The sequence below is a fragment of the Pleurodeles waltl genome, chromosome 3_1 (genome assembly GCF_031143425.1).
Source record: "Pleurodeles waltl isolate 20211129_DDA chromosome 3_1, aPleWal1.hap1.20221129, whole genome shotgun sequence".
NCBI lineage: Eukaryota > Metazoa > Chordata > Amphibia > Caudata > Salamandridae > Pleurodeles > Pleurodeles waltl.
This window is the reverse complement of record NC_090440.1, coordinates 164,795,259-164,817,183: the sequence shown is the minus strand read 5'-3', so window position 1 is coordinate 164,817,183 and position 21,925 is coordinate 164,795,259. Positions and strand designations below refer to the sequence as shown.

Genomic DNA, 21,925 nt, shown 5'->3' with positions numbered 1-21,925 from the left:
TTTCTTCCCCCTTAGAACCGTCTCTGAAAATTGCAGTGTCAACTTTGAAAACCGTTTAAGTTGCCAAACTGAAACAATGTGGTTTTGATACATGATTGATACTTACTTGCAAATGTACTGACCTTCAAACTGAATCTTGTGGTTCCAGAAATAAAGTAAAAAAATATATTTTTTGCTATATAAAAACCATTGGCCTTGAGTTAGTCATTGAGTGTTTGCTTCCTTTATTGCCTGTGTGTGTACAACAAATGCTTTTCACTACCCTCTGATAAGCCTAACTGCTCGACCACACTACCACAAAAGAGGGCATTAGTAATATATACTTTAGCCTCTGTTAAGCCTCTGGGGAACCCCTGGACTTGTACACACTACATCTCATTTTGATGTAGTAAATACAGAGCCAGCTTCCTACAATCGTCCACCCAGAAATCTGTGGTACGACTGAGGTAGGATGCCAATGCTCTTTTTGGATCCAGACGGAGGAGTCTCTCCTCTTCATGAGCGGGATGTGGGGGTGCGTAAAAAGTAGGAAAAGTGATGGTTTGGCCTAAATGAAAAGGCATAACAACCTTAGGAAGGAAGGAGGCCCTGCTACAAAGTACCACTTTGTCACGATGGACAGATAAAAATGGTGGCTTCGAAGAAAGAGCTTGAAGCTCACTCACTCTGTAAGCAGAGGTGATGTCAATCAGGAAAGCAGTTTTTAGTGTGAGGAGCTCCAAGAGACACTTATGGAGTGGCTCAAAAGGGGCACACATAGGGTAGGTAAGGACCAGGTTAATCCCACTGGGGCATTATGAACGGGGTAGGTGGGAACAAATGGGTGAGTTCCTTAAGGCACCTCCCAACAATGGGAGACTTGAATAGGAAAGGTTGATCTGGCAAATTGGAGAAAGGCAGATATGCAGTTAAGTAGCCTTTGCGGGTGCCCAAAGCCGAGCCCTGCTGGGCAAGAGAGAGGATGAACTGTAGAACCCCAGACAGAGGAGCAGAAGGGGGATCAAAAGACTTGTTGGTACACCATGCCACAAATTTGTGCCAACGACAGGTGCATACCATTTTGGTGGAGGGACGCCTGACTGCCAAGATAACATTACAGACTTCAAGTAGACGGTCAAAAGCTGTCAACTGCTGCTGCTCAATCTCCACGCAAGAAGGCAGAGAATGGACGGGTTCGGGTGGAGAACCATCCCCTGCTGCTACAACAGAAGATCCTCTTGAAGGGGCAGTCTGATCTGAGGATCTGTGGCCATGCTCAGGAGCTCGGGATGCCATACTCTTCATGCCCAGTCTGGAGCCACAAGGATTACTTGGGCCTGGTCGCTCTTCTTTTCTTCAGAACTCTGGGCATAAGTGGTACTGGCTGGAAGGCTTAAAGGAGGCCTGAATTCAACTTGAGACAAACGCATTGCCGAGCCAGTGCCACCTTGGAAACTCCAAGCGCGCAAAACAGCTGACATTGCGCGTTCTCTAGAGGCGAACAGATCTAACCAAGGCTCTCCCCACTGCTGAGAGAGACCCTGCGCCCCCTCCAGATGGAGATGCCATTCGTGATCGACTATGCATTGATGGCTGAGTTCAGAGAGTCTGCCAGATGTTGAACCACCAGGCCTATGCCCTAATGTTCCAGCCATGCCCAGAGGCACAGAGCCTTTTGACAAAGGGTCCATGATACCACTCCACCTTGCTTGTTCCAGTACCACATGGAGTGGTTGTCTGTAAACACCTGCACCACTTTCCCTTTGAGAGAGGGAAGGAATGCTTTCAAGGCAAGCTTGTAGGAAAGTGCCAATGTTGGCATAGTTACCCCTCCACTTTTTGCCTAGTGTTGATGCCAACTTTGACTGAAAGTGTGCTAGAACCCTGCTAACCAGGCCCCAGCACCAGTGTCTTTTCCCTAAAACTGAAACCTTTGCTTCCACAATTGGCACAGCCATGGCACACAGTTAAGTCCCTTGCAAAAGGTACCCATGGTACCAAGGGCCCTGTGTCCAGGGAAGGTCTCTAAGGGCTGCAGAATATATTATGCCACCCTAGGGGACTCCTCACTCAGCAAACTGGCAGCTTCAGACACCTTCAGACGAGTTTCTGACCACTTGGGGTGAATGCCTTTGTGCACTCTGTGGTCAGAAACAAAACCTGTCCTGGGGGAGGTGCTTCACACCTCTCCCTGCAGGAACTCTAACACCTGGCGGTGAGCCTCAAAGGCTCAAGCCTCAGGTTACAGTGCCCCAGGGCACTCCAGCTAGCGGAGATGCCCACCCCCCGGACAAAGCCCCACTTTTGGCGGCAAAGTCCAGTGGGAAAATTATGTAAAACGGGGAGGAGTGACCACCCCAGCCAGGACCACCCCTAAGGTGTCCAGAGCTGAGGTGACCCCCTCCCCTGCAGAATCCTCCATCTTGGTTTGGAGGGCAGGGACCAATAAGGATAGGAATGTGCCCCCCCCCAAAGGGAGTGGTCACAAGGAGGGGTCTAGCCACCCTCAGGGACAGTAGCCATTGGCTACTGCCCTCTGACCTCTAACACGCCCCTAAATCTTGGAGTTAAGGGCCTCCCTGAACCCAGCTCACCCGATTCCTGGCGACCTACAAGAGGAAGAAGGACTGCTAAGCTAAAACCTGATAAGAAGGAAGACAACAACTGCTTTGTCCCCAGCCCTACCGGCCTGTCTCCTGCTTCAAAGAACCTGCAAAATGACCAGCGACGCATCCAGCGGGACCAACAACCTGTGAGAACTCCAGTGCACTGCCCTGCACCTAAAAGGACCAAGAACTGCTGTGGACAGCGGCTCTGTCTAAAGAAAACCTACGATCAAGGACTCTCACCTCACTCCGGATGCGTGAGTCTTGACCCCCACAGCCCGACCCCCACAGCCTGTGTCCAGGTAGTCCATCCAGCAAGAGAGGATCCGCAGGTGATTGCTAGCAAGTGCCCTGCCTGGGTTGACCCCTCCACCATAACGCCTGCAGAGGGAAGACCCGAGGACCCCCTAACCGCGAGCTCGGGACGAAGACAAACCAACGCCTAAAGGACACACTGCACGCGCAGCCCCCAGGCCTTGAAGAAACCGAGCCCGGTGACTCATCGTTAAGCAGGTGGCCCTCCTCCTTGTCTGACCGGTGGTGTGCCTGACCCCCCCCCCCCCCCCCTTCCCCCCCTGGACTCCGCCTGCAGACCCCAGTGTCTCCCCATAGACCTGCACTGGAAACCAGACTTCCTGTTTGCACCCTGCACCTGACCGTCGCTGAGGGTGTGTGTATGGTGCCTACTTGTGGCCTCTCCAGTGCTCTTTTAATCCCCCCGGTTTGCCCTCTGAGTCTCAGGTACTTACCTGCTGGCTGACCGGATTCCAAGTATCCCCTGGCTCCATAGGAGCCCACGTTAATTTGGTTCCTCTTTGACCTCTGCACCTGAACGGCCCTGTGTTGCTGGTGGTGGGTGTTTGGGGTTAACTTAAAACCCCTAACGACTGACTACGTACAGCCCGGAGATAAGAAATGTAAGTTGCATACTTACCTGCAAAACTGTACTATCTTTTCAGACCCCCAGGAACTGTTGAAAATTGCCGTGTCCACTTTCAAAAAAGCTTTTTGCCATTTTAAGAAAAACTGTATACATTGTCCTGATCATATATATATTCAAAGTATCTTTCATTTTATGTACTTACCTGCAAACTGAGTCTTGTGGTTCTATAAATAAACAAAATATATTTTTCTATATGAAATCCTGTTAGTCTGGAGTTAAGTCATTGAGTGTGTGTTTCTTCTATTGCTTGAGTGTGTACAACAAATACTTAACACCCCCCTCTGATAAGCCTAACTGCTCGACCACACTACCACAAATAAAGAATTAGTATTATCTTTTTCAGCCTCTGTCAAGCATCTGGGGAACCCCTGGACTCTGTGCACACCATATCTCATTTTGATATAGTATATACAGAGCCAGCTTCCTACAAAGCCTGATTGCCTGGAGCTCCAAAAGACTGATTGTGAGTCTGGACTGTCCGGAGACCAGAGACCTCTGGCAGCCTCCAACCCAGAAAGGATGCATCTGTCACTACTGTGAGATCTGGCTCAGGAAGGTATCTGGCGTAGACCCAACCGCGATTCGAAAGCCACCACTACATATCTTCCACAGTTCCCTCTGAGATCTGGACCATGTCGGAGAGGTCCCCCTGATGGTGCGCCCACTGGAACTTCAGGTCCCACTGCAAAGCCCACATATGCCATCTGGCATGTGTCACTAGTAGGATGCAGGAGACCCAGTAGCCTCAGAGTCATTCTAACCGAAATCCAGGATAGAGGCTGAAACATCAGAGCCTGAATATCCTGGACTTGCTTTCCAGGAGGACAAGCTCAAAACTGCACTGTATCCAGAACAGCTCTGAGGAAGGGAAGCGTCTGAGAGGGCGTCAGTTGTGACTTTGGCACATTTATAGTGAACCCCAGTGAATGCAAAAGGTTACCTGTAGTCTGAAGTTGGAACACAACAGTCTGGGGAGTGCTTGCCTTCAACTGCCAGTCAATCAAGGTAGGGGGAAGACTAAAACCCCTAACCCGAGCAGATGAGTTGAAACCACATCCATCACTTTTGTGAACACCTATGGGGCACTGGTAAGGCCAAAGGAGAGCACAGACCACGAATCGCAAGTAGCGTCTGTGGGCAGGCAGGACAGGCATATGGAAGTAAGCATCTTGCAAGTCCAATGCTACGATCCAGTTTCCATAGTCCAAGGCAGGTAGGACCCTCAGCCAGGGTGAGCATTTTGAACTTCTCCTTCCTGAGGAAGAGAGTGAAGGCCCGGAGGTCTAGGATAGGGCAAAAGCACTTGTCCTTATTGGGCACCAGAAAGTAGCAGAGTAACAACCACAACCTACTTCTGGCGCAGGGACCCTTTCTATGGCTCCTTTGGCCAAGAGAGCTGCCACTTCCTTGTGGAAAAGTGCCAGAGTCGTAAGACAGTGGAATGGGCAGAGGTGTAGTCTCGAAGGGGAGGGAGTAGCCCCTTTGGACTATTTGAAAAACCCACCTGTCAGTCGTGATGCATTCCCACTTAGGCAGATGACGGCTGATCCTGCCCCAACTAGTCTGGGTTGTTGCGACTGACTAGGAGGCTTTGGAGGCTGCAGCTGGGGTGGACTGGGCAGACATCTGGCTTCCTGACCCACAAGCCAGTAGGAATCAGCGTCCACGACCACGCAGAGGCTGTGCAGCATGCACGCCTCGGTGGCTGGCAGGGAAAGGACACAGGAAGGAGCTCCTTCCGTGAGTACGAAAGGGACTGTGCTGGGCGAGGGGCTGCTGTGAGGCCAAGGGACTGAGCCATATCCCGGGACTCCTTGAAACGCTTGAGCGCAGAGTCCGCCTTGTCTCCGAAGAAATGGGTGCCATCAAAGGGTATGTCCATGAGAGACTGTTGGACATCCCCTGACAGGTGTGGTGCTGTAAAGCCACTGTCGACCCCCACTTTTTGCCTGTTCATCAGTGTGTTTAGACTGTTTTCACTGGGATTCTGCTTACTAAGACCCCAGTGATTGTGCTCTCTCCTCTAAATTTGGTCACTTTGGTTCCCCTTTACACCCCACAATTGGCATACTGGTGTACCCCTGTAAGTCCCTAGTACATGGTACTTAGGTACACAGGGCATTGGTACACTAGGGGTCCCCAATGGGCTGCCGCATGTATTATGCCACCCATGGGAGCCCATGCAAAATCTGTCCAGGCCTGCCATTGCAGCCTGCGTGAAAAGGTGCATGCACCCTTTCACTGCGGGTCACTGCACCAGTTCACTGTATGTCATCCCTATGGTAGGCCCTCCTAGCCCAGAGGGCAGGGTGCAGGTTGCTGTGTGTGAGGGCACCCCTGCATGAGCAGAGGTGCCCCTACAAACTCTAGTTCCAATGCACTGGACTTCATAAGTGCAGGGAAACCATTTTACCTGAGTACTGGCCACAGGTCACTAACCTAGGCATGTTTGGTATCAAACACGTCGGAAGCATAACCCAATACTACTGCCAGTATTGTTGGCATGATTCCATGCACTTTGGGGGCTCCTTAGATGACCCCTCAGTATTGCTCCTAACAGTCTTCCAGGCTTGGCGGGCAGCTAAAGCTGCTGCAGCCCCTCAGACAAGTTTCTGCACTCCTGCTGCGTGACCAGCGCAAGCAGGGGAAGGCAGGACAAAGGATTTACTGTAGGAAAGGGAGACAACACCCTCTCCCTCTTGGAAATAGGTGTTACAAGGCTGAGGAGGGGTAGCCTTCCCACGCCACCAGGCTTGCTTTCAAGGTCACATTTGGTACCCCCCCTTACATAATCTGGTTTGCACCAGTCCAGGGATCCCTGCTCTGGCACAACACCACACAAAGAAAAGGGGAGTGACCACTCGCATGTCCATCACCACCCCAAGGGTGGTGCCCAGAGCTCCTCTAGATGGCCACTTGATTTCGCCATCTTGGAAATAAGATGTGCAGAGGCCCCTGGGAGCATCTATGTGGTCAGGGCAGGTTTCTGACGTCAGCAACACCTTCTTATAGGTGGTCATCCTGCAGCGTGATCAAGCCCCCTATTAGGGCTATTTAGGGACTCCCTTGCAGGTGGGTCCCCAGAATCGGCATGCAAGACTCCATCAGGACTCCTCTGCATCGACCTCTTCTGCTCCTGGCCACCGGAACAGCTGCTGGACCTCTCCGAAACCAAACAAGCCTGCAACTCCAGAGACTACCTCGCCTTGCAACATTGTTTCTTTGGCTCCTTCAGTAATTGCAACATTTCCATGGCTGCGCATCCTTTGGAGTCCACAAGACTTAGCTGCAACAAAAAAGCAAGAAGGAATCTCCCTTGGAGTGAAGGAGTCACTCCCTTGCATCTGCAGGAACCTAAGGCAACGACGTCCGGCTGCTCGGATCTGCTATCCACAGGAAACTGTAACACAGGTGGTGGTTCTGAGTGGTCCTCATTGTCCTCTGTCCAACTTGGGAGATGGTGACCCCTTGCACGACAGTACTCTTGCAGCAAATAAGGCTTGATGACTTCTGCTCCAAGGGATCTTCAGGCTCCAAGTAGCCCCGGACTCCAGCACTTCATACTTACAAGGACAGTCACCTCTGCTGCTCCAGCAACATGGGACTGTTCTCCAGGTGTGCTGACTGGGCCTCACAGCAACTTACTGTGCCTGCTGCCAGTGGGTTGCCTGTGGGGGCTGTGACTGCTTCCGCTGGCTCTCCCAACTACTGACAGACTCCCCTCTAAGAGTCAAGTAGTCTGAACCTTGCTGGTTATCATCTTCTCTGCAAATCCTCTTCTGCCCAGTTTTGCATTTCCCAAGGCTTGTTGGTGGTCCTTCTGACCACTGACCATCTGCAGGACTCCATGGACCTCCCTGCAGCTCCTGGGTTCCACAGCTGATCTTCTTCATCCCTCATCGACCCGGATCTTCATCCACAGAAGGGTGGGTAGTGGCTCCCTACCCACCTGGACACTCCTGCATGGACTGAACTCTGTCCCCTTCTCTTGCCGGTCCACTTCTTCAGGAATCCACCTTTGGGTTGCACCTGGTCTTGCATTCTTCCTTTCCCAAGTCCCCTTGTAATCCCTGGGAAGACCAGGTAACTTACCTCTCCTGTCACTGGGGGTCACTCTGGCACTTACCTGATTTCACATCCTTGGGTGGGGGATTGTATCTCTCATTACACTTTCTTAGTATATGGTTTGGCCCTTCCCTAGGGCCTATACTGTTTTCTCTTGCTTTTACCAATGCCTATTGCTTTCTAGGCTCTTTACTGATTGCTAATGTGTATATAGTAGTGTGTTTACTTACCTCCAGTTGGGGGACTGCCTTTTAGTATTTGTATTATCATAATAAAGGACCTTTATTTTTGTAACACTGTGTGTTTCTTTCATGTGTGAGAGTGCTGTGTGGCTATAGTGGTATTGCATAAGCTTTGCAGTCTCCTAGATAAGTCTTGGCTGCTCATCCACAGCTACCTCTAGAGAGCCCTGGCTTCCTAGACACCGCCTACACTTCACTAATAGGGGATGCCTGGACCTGGTATAAGGTGATAACACCACAGGCCAGCTTCCTACAGGACGGATGCGGTCAAGTTCATGATACGTTGTGGGCTGGACATGACCGACTCATTGGGCAGATCAGTTGCGTCTGTAGGAAGCTGGCCTGGTGTGTCTTAGACACCTATGGTGTTTGCCCCTTATACCAGGTCCAGGCAACCCCTATTAGTTAGTGAGACAGTATCTAGGAAGCCAGGGCTCTCTAGAGATAGCTGTGGTGAGCAGCCAAGACTTATCTATGAGGAGTGTAAAGCACTTGCAATGCCACAACAGTCACACAGTAACTTATCACACATTGAAGGAACCACACAGTGTTGGCAAAAATAAAGGTGATTTATTACAGTAGCACTAAACTAGATTACTTATAGGCAGCCCCCGAACTTGAGGTAAGTACACACTATATATGCATGGTAAGTATTAGGAATCAGCATAGAAAAACAACAAGCATTGGAAAGAAATAGCAGAAAATAGCTAGGCCCCTATAGAAGGGCCAAACCGTATACTAAAATAGAGGACTTTGGAAAGGGATTACTTAAGACCCAATCAGGACTGGAAGAATCCAAAGGTGGATCCTGACAGAAGAGGATCTGCAACGGAAGGGGACCAAGTCCAGTTCATGTTGGAGTGTCTGGTTGTGGCAGGAGCCACGAAACCACCCTTCTGTGGATGCGGGACCAGGTCGACAGTGGACGAAGAAGGCCAGCAGTGCAGCACCGGAGATGAAGAGAAGTCCCAGGAGTGATGCAAGTGGTGTAACACGTCGGCGGTTGGGTTGTAGTCGTTTAGCGGTGCTGGAAAACCACCAACAAGCCTTGACAAATGCAAAAGCCAGAGAAGCAGTTTTGCAAGGCTGAAGAAGACCAGCAAGGTCCATGGGACTCGACCCAAGGAGGAGAGTCAGGGGTGACCCTCAGCAGTCGGGAGAGTCACAAGAAGGGGTGGCTGTCCCCACAGGCGACCCACAGACAGCAGGCACATCAGTCACAGTGAGACCCACCACCTATGATGCAGGATCCATGCAGTTCCGGAGGAGAGCAGATCCACACAGCCAGTCGACGTTGCAGTTGGTGCCTGCACATGCAAAGGAGTGACTCCTTCACTCCAAGGGACATTCTTATTTACTTCTTGTGCAGGCTGAAGACTCGCTGCCCTCAGAGGATGCACAGCTGGTTAAATGTTGCATCTGCTTGAAGGAGCTGGAGAAACAATGTTGCAAAGCAGAGTTGTTGCTGAAGTTGCAGATTGTTGGTTCCTGGAGGGTCCAGTTGCAGTCCCAGCAGCCAGAAGATGAAGTAAACGATGCAGAAGAGTCCTGCTGGAATTTTGCATGTCAAATCTGAGGACCCACCCAAGAGGGAGACGCTAAATAGCCCAGAAAGGGCGACTGGTTACCTACCAGGGTGACCACGTATCAGGAGGGGGGGGTGATGTCACTCACCCGGCCTGGACATTCAGATGCTCTCAGGAGCCTCTGCCCACCTTGGATTCAAGATGGCAGAATCAAGTGGCAACTTGGAGTAGCTCTGGTCACCACCCTTAGGGTGGTGATGGACAGGGGAGTGGTAACTCAGTTTCCCTTTGTCCAGTTTCGTGCCAGAGCAGGTACTGGGGTCCCTAGGCTGGTGCATACTGGTTTATGCAAGGAAGGCACCAAATGTACCCTTCAAAGCATACCAGTGGTGTGGGGAGGCTACCCCTCCCAAGCCATGTAATACCTATTTCCAAGGAAGAGGGTATTACCTCCCTCTCCACACAGGAAATCGTTTGTTCTGCCTTCCTCAGCCTGAGCTGGTCCAGCAGCAGTAGGGCAGAAACCTGTCTGAGGGGTGGCAGCAGCTCAGGCTGCCCGGAAAGCCCCTGAAGACTGGTAGGAGCAATGCTGGGAGTCCTCTAAGGAGCCATAGGAGCATAGAGTGCATGGAATCATACAACCAATACTGGCATAAGTATTGGGGTACGATTCTGACATGTTTAATACCAAACATGCGCAGGTTCGGAGTTACCATTATGTAGCTGGACACAGATAGTGACCTGTGTCAAGTACACAGGTAAAAGGTTTACCCAGCACTTATAAAGTCCAGTGCAATGGAGCTGGAGTTCATAGGTGCACTTCTGCTGATGCAGGGGTGCCCTCACACACACAGGTACCTGACCCTGCTCCCTGGTCTAGGAGGGCCTACCATAGTAGTGACATACAGTGACCTGGTGCGGTGACCTATAGTAAAAAGGGTGCATGCACCTTTTCACGCATGCTGCAAGGCAGGCCTGCAGACACATTCTGCATGGGCTCCCATATGTGGCACAATACATGATGCAGCCCATGGGGAACCCCTGGTGACCCAATGGCCTGGGTACCTATGTACCATATACTAGGAACTTATATAGGGGCACCAGTATGCCAATTGTGGGGTGTGCAAAGTCCTAAACAACCAAATTTAGAGGGAGAGAGCACAACCACTGGGGTCCTGGTTAGAAGGGTCCCATTGAAAACAGTCAAAACATACTGACAGCAGGCAAATAGTGGGGGTAACCATGCCAAAAAGAGCGTATTTTCCTACACCTCCAAGCAGCAATGGCTTGGGAGATGATGGCCAGGCCTCCCAGGATCTGCAGCAGCACATGCACAACCGTATCCCATAAGGAATCGGCCCAAGAGACATGTGGTATTCACAGTCCGCAATGCCAGACTGGAGAAAGAAAACATCTTCTTCCCAAGCTGATCCAGCGCTGGATGAGGAAGAAGCCTGGATGATAAGGGTATCAGTCATAGGGTGTTGGGACAGGAATTGAGGGTCATACGGCGCAGGCTGATGGCGGCCGGCGATTGTCTTATTCACAGGATCCCCTGAGCTAGGTCTGGACCAGGTACCCAGTAGGACATCAGTGAGGACCTCATTGAAAGGTATGAGAGGTTTCGAGGTGGAAGCCACAGGCTGGAGCACCTCAGGCAGGAGGTTAGTCTTGACTGTCACACAAGGAGGCTAGAGGCCGAGAACCTAAGCTACCCTACTGACTACCATGGAATACGACGCTCTCTCCTCCATAGCCACAGTAGGGGAGAAAAGCATGCCAATGTCTGGAGAAGTATTCAGACCACTAGCCTCGCCCAATTCCTGTGCCCAGTCCAATTCAGAATTCTCTAGCTGGTATTCTGGAGGGTCCAGCAACCCATCCAAACCTTCCCAGTACCCGTACCAATAGTAAAAAATAAAAGGTCAGGATCCAACCTGGGGTGAGTAGACCCCATTGAAGACAGATCCGGGGTTCAGCGATGCCCTTCCGGCTCCGGGTCGTCAGGGAGAAGGATTGGGTCAATGTTGATTGTGGGCCCCAACCAACGTCGGGAGCATCGATGTCTTTACCGGCACCGGGGAAGATTGCGCTGGCACGACCTGCGTCAGCATGGATTAGAAGGGGCCCTCAGTGCCTGGGGCCAAAGCTGTTGGCATGGAACCCAAGGGACCTCCTTCCGACCTCACAGGGCCCAAAGGCGCCACAGAGGGGTTGGTCTGCCTAAAGATGAGGCGGATGGCCTCGTAAAACCCTCTCAGTTGGGGAGGGGTGGCTCTGGCTCCTGGAAACTCGGGGAGGCGCATATCTGACCCAGCAGTAGGCTCGGAGGACAGAGTTCTGGAGCATCGACGCTCTTCCTGCGTTGGCCAAGCAACAGGGAGAAGTCAAAGAACGCTTGGACTTCTTTGACTTCTTTTTCTTGTGAGTGTCCCGAGGACTAAGAGCGGGACGACAAAGAGTGTTGGTGACTCCACAAGCTGTCTTGTGACTTTCCTCTCGAATGAGACCAGGAGCAATGCGGAGTCGAATGCCGGGCTGCTTTGAGCTTCAGGTACCACTCCCTCAAAGCTTTCGGGTTCATGGCCCGGCAATCGGAGAACAACTGCATGACTTAGGGTCGTGGTCGCACTTCAGGTACCACAACACACGACTTGCAGATCCGTCACCGACATCATTCGGTGACAAGAGTTTCACAGCTTAAAATGAGTCTTCTGTGACATCCTCGACGTACCAAAAGAGTAAAAAAAAAAATAATCGACAAAATGGTCATAGTTAGTCAAAGAATGACTAAGGGTAGCTTTCTCCAGATCTGCGCGTAGGCTTGCGGGGAAAGAAAAGAACTGACGTCAGCGTGCCAGGGTTGCCCCTAGATAGGACTGTGACATCATCACGGCGACTACAATGCCAACGACGGATGCGGAGTCGACTAATGCCACCTGACGGTGCACAAAGTACTGCTCGAAGAAGCATCCAGTCCAAGCCTGAGGGAAATTCTAAGGTAAAGAATCTGTAACTAGAAGCCTCTATCAGAAAAGGCAAGTTTTAGATTGATTCAGCTCAAGAGTCTTCACCAGGTGTATTATACGCACACCCTACTCTGCAGGGTAGCCAGAGCGGTTGATGTGAATTGCCTTGGGGGTTGCGGCCTGGAGGGCACCTTCCTACACACATTGTGGAGCTGCTCACACATTCACACATTCTGGGAGGCAGTTAGGAACTCATGGGAAGGCGCAACAGGGCTCCCATTGGAACTGACACAGAGGCTGGCACTCCTGGTAGATCATTCTTGCTACCAAAAACACTTTTTCAACCTGGGCTACATGGTTGGAAAACGGGGAGGAGGATGTAGAAGGTAAGGAATATCGTTCGGGGTGGTTGTCGTAATGAGTACGTTGACTGTATTTGCTGCAATAAAATAATAAATAAGCAAAAAATAAATAAAATCGTCCACCTCCTTTCCACTAAACCTAGATAGGTAGCAAAGTTTTTGTCATTCTAGAAATTGGGTCATGGTTCTAAAAAGTCAGGGAAGCACTGGTGTAAATAATTTAGGCAGTACTAAAACAGTAACAAAGTCAAAATGCACAATAAAAAAAAAAAATCCCAAAAGGAATTAGGAAAATAAAGTAAAATTGAATTAAAAAAATGACAACAAAAATCAGAGAAGCAGAGATATGAGTTCTAAGGTTTTAAGTAGAACTAATCTGAGAAACACAAAGTGCCAATGACCGACAATGGTTGCAGCAGTACAGGAGCTAGGCACAATTTGACACTGACCATGATAGAGCATGGGTCGGATACGGACTTTAGTCCTTTACGTCCCAATCCACTACTAAAACCATCAGGATCTCAGGGGAGGCACTTAGAGACTCACAGGGTATCAAGGCAGAATCCAGTCCCAGTTCAGTTGCTACTGATCCTCTGGGCAGTTGCATGAAAGGCCTGTTGCAGCTTGTTGTATCACTGTAACTTGAACAAGAGGTCCGCATTATGACCCTTAGAGTCCACTTCTTTGTCCTAGGTACAAGAAGGAGTTTATGCCCAGTCTTCTAGGCTCTTCAGGTCTCAGACTTCAGTACTCTTATGATCTTCCAAAGGCCCAGGAGTGTTCTGTAGTGGATGCTTAGAAATGCCACATTTATGTCAGCCACAAGCTAGTGGGTGGGAAAGACCCATTGGGATGCTCTAATCAATGGGGAAAAAGGTCCCAGGGCTAACCCTACCCACTTGGGGTATTTCCAAGATGGACGAAGTCTTCAGCCACACTCAATTTGGGTCTCATAGGACTAAGGGCGTTTGCTCCTGTGAGCAAGTTCACACCTCATTGAGGCCTCTTCAAATGCTAATGACTGGTCAAAGTGAGAGAGCAAAACACAGAATTAGCTTCCACTAACTTCAGGCACGGCAAAGGTATCCCCTGGTACATAGGGCCTGGGTACTAGAGAGGGCCCCTAAGGGCTGCAGCACATATTGTGCTACCCTAAGGAACACCACTCTAAAAACTGCACACAGCCTGCCATTGCAGACTGCGTGTCATGGTGCAAGCAATGAGTGAAAACATGACATGATACACTCCTAGTGTGCCATTCCCAAGTCACCATGTCGAATATATGCAAGTCACCCCTACAGCAGGCGTCAGAGCCCTAAGGCAGGATGGATTATATTTGATGTGAAGGCATATCTGCATGAGCAGATATGCCCTTATGATGTCTAGTTCAATTACTTAGACACTGCACGTGAAAAGGGGAGGCCATCATAAGGTATGTACTAGGCACTGGTCAATACGAGTTCCCAGCTACATGATGACTTCCCTGAACCCTATGGTGTTTAGAATCCAACACCTTGTCTTACTAAATCCAGACTGGATGTATTAGGACGTGCACCCAGAGGGCACCTTAGAGGTGCCCCCGAAACCTACCAGACTCTTAGTGTGCTGACTGACTGTTATCGGCTAGCATGCCTCCACCGGTATGTTTCTGACCCCCTGGAGGAGAGAGCTTGCACTCTCAGAGGCCAGAAACAATGCCTGCTCCAGAGGAAGGTGTTATCACCTCCTCCTGCAGGATGGCTCGTGAATCTGCATACCAAGGCCAGGGACTTCAAAGTCCCTGCAACCTTTGATATGCGATCCAGGCTTCTAGAGACCTGGAAGTTGATAACCTCCTGCCCTGAGGCCCATTTGGCACCAGGACAGGTGGGAAATTAGCTATGCATGTACGCATCTTAGGGTGGGCAGCCTGCTGTGCCCCACGAAAGAAGCGTTCCACCATCTTGTTTTTGCTGGAACCAGGAATTCTGGGACAGGGTTAGGCCCACTCCCCACAGGCAATGGTCATATAGGAGGTGTAGTCACCTGGGGGGTCAGTAGCCCGTTGGCTACTACTCTGCACTCCCCTAATGCATCTAAATTCAGTATTTAAGTGGCCTCCTGACACCAGAAGAACAGTTTTGTCCGACTAAAGTCGGACCAAGAAGAGCCGAAGAAGTGAGAACTGCGCACTGCTGGTGGACTTTGGCATGAAACCATGCCTGCCTACCTGCTTCTGTCCCAACAATCGCGACAACCCAACTCAACCTGCAGCTGTGCATCCTCCAAAAGCCTCAGAGGGGCTCACCAAGCTGTCAGCATCACCCTTGAAGCGGAGGACCCACTTCCTTGCACCCGGGTCCACTGTTCTGCTGACCACTGGGTCCAGTGATGCAGCAGTGGCCAAGGAGGAGGTCAATGTGCTCCAGGAGGACTGACCTGTCTCCTTTACCAACTGAGTATGCACCAGGACCTATCGTAGCTGTCCAGCACCAATATCTGGGATACCAGACCCCTTGCAGTAACCAACGTTTGTTTGAGTCCAAGCCAGACTCCAACACCGCAACCAGAGACCAACAATCAAGGGATGTCAGCATCCCAAGGGGGAGCACCGAGAGTGGACCAGCTGCCTTGTTTTGTCGCTTTCTTGCAGGTCCAACTGAGAACTGTTGGTGCCTTGACTCAGGAGCACCCAACAACCAAAACCTGCTGCACCCAAGCTTCATGGCTCAGGTCCACGACAACCAAAGGAATTCCCCAGCTCCCAGGACCCCCACCGACCAAACCCTCCATTAGAAGCTCCTTGACTTGTCCCCACTTCCGACTCTACCGCCTGTTTCCAAGTGCAACCCCCCCACCCCACGTCAACAGTGCAGTGTGCAAGGCACTTGACCCATCCAGCACCTCTGCATCCAGATGACCCAGGACAGGTAAAACTGCTGGTGTCACCCGAGTCCTTTCTCCCATATGCCTTTAAGGGGGCACCCGAGAATCAACTCTAAATTCCCATATTTAGTAAAAGTACTTTACCCAAAGGAAGTCATTTACTCAGTAAAAGCGCGTTTGAGTGAACTTGTTGCTTGAAAAAATTGATACAGTACCTACCTTCCTTGAAGTTTATCTGGTGTGGAAACATTCAATAAAAATAACTATTTTTCTAAACATTAGTCTCAAGTTTCTTCTTGAGTCTGTGTCACACTTGACGACTGTGTCAAAAAATGCTTAGCATTACCTTCTGGTAAGCCTAAACTGCTCACCCACACTACCCCAAAAGAGAGCATTTATTACTTCAACTCCTATAAACCAATTAGGGTCACCTTATATTTGGTACACTACATATATAGCAAGCTTCCTACATCTATCACCTTACATAAAGAAAACTGATCTAAACCACAGATATTAAGCTACATTCAATTAAAAAAGAAATCAAGAACCTCCTGCCAGCTAACAATTTAGGAATAGCTGCTCAAGCACTAATCACACCACAAACTGACTTCAGAAACACTATAATTATTGGTACCCATTTTCTCTTTTTTTTTCAGTCCACAGAATTATTCATCTATGCAAAGGCAAAATATTACCAAATCTCATCAGTTCTATGTAAACGAAATTGGCCTGTAATCGAGACCAGATTCAAGTTTGAAAGTTACTGTCCGACCAAGTATGCTCTACATCTGGAAAATCTACTTTAACTGGCTAAACCTTTGAGTATCTCCACTTGACAACTCTGTCAAAATAAACCCTAAAATTCACAATTGTGTAACACTGAAATAGCTTTTCAAGGGTGCCACACCCACTCTCTGGTTCTTCCCTGTCATCTGCCTAATCGTGCAGATTCAAAATAACATCTAAGTCTTCGGTTTCATTTACCACAGTTTCCAGCAGGTTAATGACTTTTAGATACTATTTGTTCTAGACATAAATATTACATAAAGAAATATATGTGCCCAAATACTTTAACACATTTTATATATATATATGCAATGAACCATTGTGACACTAATGGTTTTGCAAATCAATGTACCTGTACGATTTACAGGATGTGTAGGCTGCAAGTCAGGTGATGTCAGACTTTGTCTCCGTCCAACGTCATCAGTGGGAGATGTTGGAAGCGAGGATATGGGCGGAGTTTGCGCACGCCGTGTGGGGTGGATACTAGTAGTTGGATAACTGGAAAACATTTGCCTTTGAAGAAAAATTCAGTGGTTAAGTGATGTACACTTTATTGGTACTAAAGGTTTAAAAAAAGAACAACCACTCTCTTGAAAATGTCTCTTTATGCTTCTTAACTATTACGCATTGGCAATGTATGATAAAGTTAAAAATAAAAACCACATCTCTGTCCCGTGGCAATTAGTTGAGTGATTATACTAACATAATTTAAGGCTATACTGTTCAATTTTTTTTAATTTATCATAAGACCCATGTCACCCTGGAGACAGAAATGGTCATCTCAAATATCTTTTCTAAATCTAGATGAATAAATTACTTACCTTTGGTAATGCCTTTTCTAGTAGAACTATTAATTACAAATTCCTTGTGAATACATTCAGACGCAAGGCTGGATATGGAGAACTTTCTATAGCAATTCCGTCACACAACGGTAGGTGACCTACTGTGTCTCTATGTCGAACCCGTCTCACTCTGGATGTGATGTCAGGGCCACTATATCTGTGTCACCTCCACACTCATGTCACTGTCTGGTCTCTGTCCACACAATCACATGCTGAGTCCATAGAAATAAAATATGCCAGTGTTCAGATCTATAGATTAGGATCTTATTAAAGGACACTATAAGTCCATTCCACAGAACAGGGAGTAAGGCGGGTAGGTGAAAAATCTGCAGTTAGAGTTTCCACTAGAAAAGGCGTTACCAATGGTAAATAACTTGTTCTTATGATACAGACTTCTAACCGCATATTACACACCTTGTGAATAGATGCCAATGAAGCACCTCCCCGTGTGGTGGGTCTCTGGAATGACTCAGATCAGGAAATCCTGTGGGACAGAAGAGGTGAAGTGTCCATCCTGCCGGACCTGGTTGGAAAGGCAATAGTGCTTTGTGAACATGTGCAGAAACACCCATGTAGCAGCCTGGCAAATGTCCGGGACTGACATACTGTGCCAGAGAAGTGGTAGCAGCCTTTGCTCTGGTAGAATTAACAGGCAGGGCTTCTGGGTGCTGCTTGTTGGCTAGCCCCAAGAAGATCTTTATGCACAAAACAATCTATTCGGAGCTGGTCTATTTTTTGTACCACTTTTCCCTTTTTGGCTCCAAACAAGCCAGTTGATTGTCCGGTCCATGGTTTCTGGCTTGCTCAATGTAAAAACTGAGGACCCTCTTAGCATCAAGCTGGTAGAGCTGCTCCTTCTCCTTGGAGCAATGAGGTGGAGTGTAGAAAAATGGCAAGGTGGTGTACTGCACTACGTGGAAGGGCGTGAAGACCTGTGGCAGAAAAGTCCACTTTTCTCCTAAGAACCAACTTCTTTGGGAACTAAAGGTGTATGGATGCTGGACCGACAAGTCCTGGAGTTCATTCACTAGCCAAGAAGAGGTGATGGCTGCTGGACGGACCAAGCTTGGAGTTCACTCACAGACCAAGCATGGGTGAATGTTTATGGTTAGCAGGCGTACAGTGCAGCTGTGCATCGGTTCAAAAGGAGTGCACATCAAGTAGGTAAAGGGTAAGATACAAATTAAGGTCTCACTGTGGCATTAAAAAAAGGTGCTGGTGAAAATATGTGGATCAACCTGTTTAAAAAACGCATCACAAAAGGTGATTTGAAAAAGGATGGATGAACAGTCAACTGTAGGAAGGCCAAAAGATACCCTTCACTGTTAGCACAGCAAGGTCTTGCTGAGCTAGGGGGACAAAACAATAAAATGTTAGGCAACTTTGTCTGTAAAGGCTGAATGTCACGAAAGGAACAACAAACTTCTCCCAGTGACCTGCATGTACAGTTTTAGTGGAGGGATGCCGAGCTGCCAGGATGACACTTCGGGAGGAAGATAAAAAGAAGTAAAATGTTGCCATTCAATCTCCACACATAGACGTGTGGGTTGTGCAGGCTCGGATGTAGGGCCTGGCCCCACTTTGCAAAAGGAAATCATCCTGAAGGGGCAGATGGATTGGAAGACATATGCTCATGGTCAAAGGTTCCAGGTCCTACACTCTCCTCAACAACTCTGAATCCACTAGTATGACTTGTGTCACTCTTTCCTGATGATCTTCAGCAACTTGTGCAGGAGAGGCAGAGGGGCGTACAGGAGTCCACAGCCTTAAAGCAGGCGCCAGGCATCTCCGAGTGGTAACTCCCTTGGGAACCTCAATGCACAAATGTTTGTACACTATGCTTTTTCTGCGATGGCGAACAGATTGAGTCAGGACTCTTCCCATTTCTTGAAGAAACCCTGTGCCACCTCCGAATATAACTGCCATTCTGAATCTAAATGCAGCTGAGTGTGTTTTCCCGGGCATTTAAAGACTCTGCTAGGTAATGGGTGATCAGGGAAATGCCTTGAGCGTTCAACCACTTCTAGATGCGGCGAGCCTCCTGGGCGCAAAACCAAGGACCCCACTTCACCCTGTTTGTTGCAGTACCACATGGCACTCATACTGTCAGTTAGCACCTATACCCATGCCCCCTTGACAGTTGAGAAAAATGCCTTCAGTGTCAAGCCAATCGCTAGCAACTCCAGCAAGCTGATGTGAAGACAATCCTTCCTCAGAGACCAGAGTCCTCTTATCTCCATGTCTCTCAGATGACCTCCTCAACCCAGCAACTATGCATCCATTATGACCATTAGCTCTTGGTGGGACAGAGAAGGGGTCTGCTGCCAGTCCAATTGAGGTTGAGCAGCCACCTCTGCAAATCTTTTGACAACTGAATAGAGTTTGACCGATTCCCATAGTGCCGAGCTCAGAGACTTCAGATCTCACTGCAGAGCCCACATGTTTCACCTGCAATGTTCATGAACGAGTGTAGGAGGCCAAGGAGTTTCAGAGCCACTCCCACTGAGACACAGGCCAAGGTATGAACCATCTGTATCATAGCTCAGAGGAAAGGCATGGAGAAGCACCATATCCAGGAAGGCTTCAATGAAAGAAAGCTGTTGCAAAGAAGTCAAGTGTAACTTTGGCACATTGATGGAAAAGCCCAATGATGTGAACAAGCTGGCCATCATCTGGAGGTGGCTGACAAGTGTTTTAGGCAAGTTCTAGCAGCGGCTTGTACCTTTTTAAAGTGGGGCAGCGAGTCAAGTGCCCCACCACTTTGAAAAAAAGAAAGAAAAAAGAAAAAAAAACACCCCCCTCCCTCAAAAACCCTAACGTAAACCACCCCTCTGCCCTGAAGACCAAATAACACTGTAACACAAACACTATACTTACATGCACTACACACGTACATAACATTACACACATGCATTACACAAACATTACGCATTTAAAAAAAAAAAAAAAAAAAAAAAAAAAGGCACCCAAGGGCTGCACGCCCTCCTCTGTGTACTTCTGCTCTCTGATGCCGGAAGAGCTCCCCTAACAAATCCAGACGCTGCTCTCATGCTGTTACCCCGGCCTCGAGAAGAAACCGCCACTGGCAAGTTTGCTCTCTGTAGCCAGGTGTTGCGGTAAAGGACAACTGGTATTACCAACCTCCCTAGATAGGCTGTGATAACCAGCATAATCTTTGTGAACACCTGAAGTGCACTGGTAAGGCCAAAGGAGAGCACGGATGACTGAAAGTGTGCTTGGCCTACCTGAACATCAGGTAACATCTGTGAGACTGCAGGATGGAAATGTGAAAATAGGTGTCCTGCAAAGCTAATGCAACTATTTAGTCTCCTGGATCCAAGGCAGACAGAACAAGGGCCACGGTGAGCTTTCGTAACTTGTCTTTCCGGAGGCAGAAGTTCAAAGGGTGAAGATCAGTAATGGGAAGAAGGTCTCCATCCTTTTTCCGCACCAGGAAATAATGAGAGTAACAGCCAGTCCTGATCTTGGATGCCAGGACCTTCTATGTGGCTACCTTGTCAAGAGAGCTTGAACTTCCCCCTCAGAGTATGGACAAGTGATCCTCCAGGAGGTGTTGTGGTGTAGGAGGCACATTCAGGGAATGTGAAAACAAGGGTAGGTAGTAACCATGTTGCACAATCTTGAGCACCCATTTGTGGATGTGATCTGTCCACCCATTTGGTGTTTGTAAGCCATCGTGGGTGATTTAAAAATGGTTTTGCGGCAAGAGAGGAGGTTGGGATTCGGGTAGTGCATTGTGGCTGGGGACCTAGACGCTGTCTACTTGATCCCCTAACATGAAAGGTATGAAAGGCATGCTGTTGAGATATATTCTGATGTTGCCTCTGCTGGCATCTCCTATTGAAGCCTCAAAAAGGGTAGAATTGCTAGGGGATCTGCAGAGGATACAAAGCTAGGCCTGGAGAGAGTACTGTGGCGTTGCTCTCTTTAAATCTTTCTATCACCAAGCCCACCTTTGCTCCAAGAGCAAAGAACTGTCAAAGGACTTCTGTTAAAGATAGTAGGGCATTGTATGAAAAGCCAGTGAGGTGAATACATCACAACCATGGTCCCAACTGGCCTACCCAGAGAGTCAGTGGTGTCCAGACCCAAGGTATGGAGTACTTTGTTGAGTCCCAGACATCTTGAATCAGATGTTGCATTGTGGGCTGGATGTTATCCGGGACAACTTGCTAGATGTCCACCCATTCTGTCCCACAAAGCATATGAGTACCTCCCCAGGAGGCAGCTGATGTTGACTGACTTTAGAGCAAGGCTGGTAGACAAGGCACATGTTTCCATACATTTCGACTCCCTGTCTGACGGGGTAGTGGGAAACGTGTTGGGATTGAGTATATTTGTAGACTTCTACACAACATGGCTTTCCGGGATGAGTGTTGCATGAGGAAGTCTGGATTCCCTGGGCTAGGGCAAGGTCAATGCCACTTTGCAATTTTTCATTTGACTAGGGCAATACATTGGCTTTGCCAGACAGATCTTAATGTTAGGGGGCTCAGGCAAAATGTGTGCAATTGACTCACACATCACTCCAATGACAAATAAATTAAAGAGAAACAGTATTTAAAACAATCTATTTAAGGATTATTCAAGATCATCAGGGCTAGTACAGAGCCTATCGGGGGCCCCTTGCCCATGCCTTAAAATGTCTCTGGGCTTTGCTCAGGTGCCCAGCAGTATGTCTGACAGAGCCTCATTATAAGGGAAGAGAAGTTCCTGATT

At 48.9% G+C, this 21,925-nt stretch overlaps 1 protein-coding gene across 12 annotated transcripts in view; it reads right to left on the bottom strand.

Annotated features, from left to right (window-relative positions):
• Positions 1–21,925, bottom strand: part of HERC1 (HECT and RLD domain containing E3 ubiquitin protein ligase family member 1) — a 1,155,039-nt gene that overhangs the window by 527,061 nt on the left and 606,053 nt on the right. For all 12 annotated transcript variants that reach the window (XM_069222059.1, XM_069222062.1, XM_069222061.1 and 9 more), the window contains exon 40: positions 16,696–16,856. In XM_069222059.1, coding sequence (XP_069078160.1) covers positions 16,696–16,856 — 161 coding nt within the window. The remainder of the gene's footprint in view (positions 1–16,695; positions 16,857–21,925) is intronic.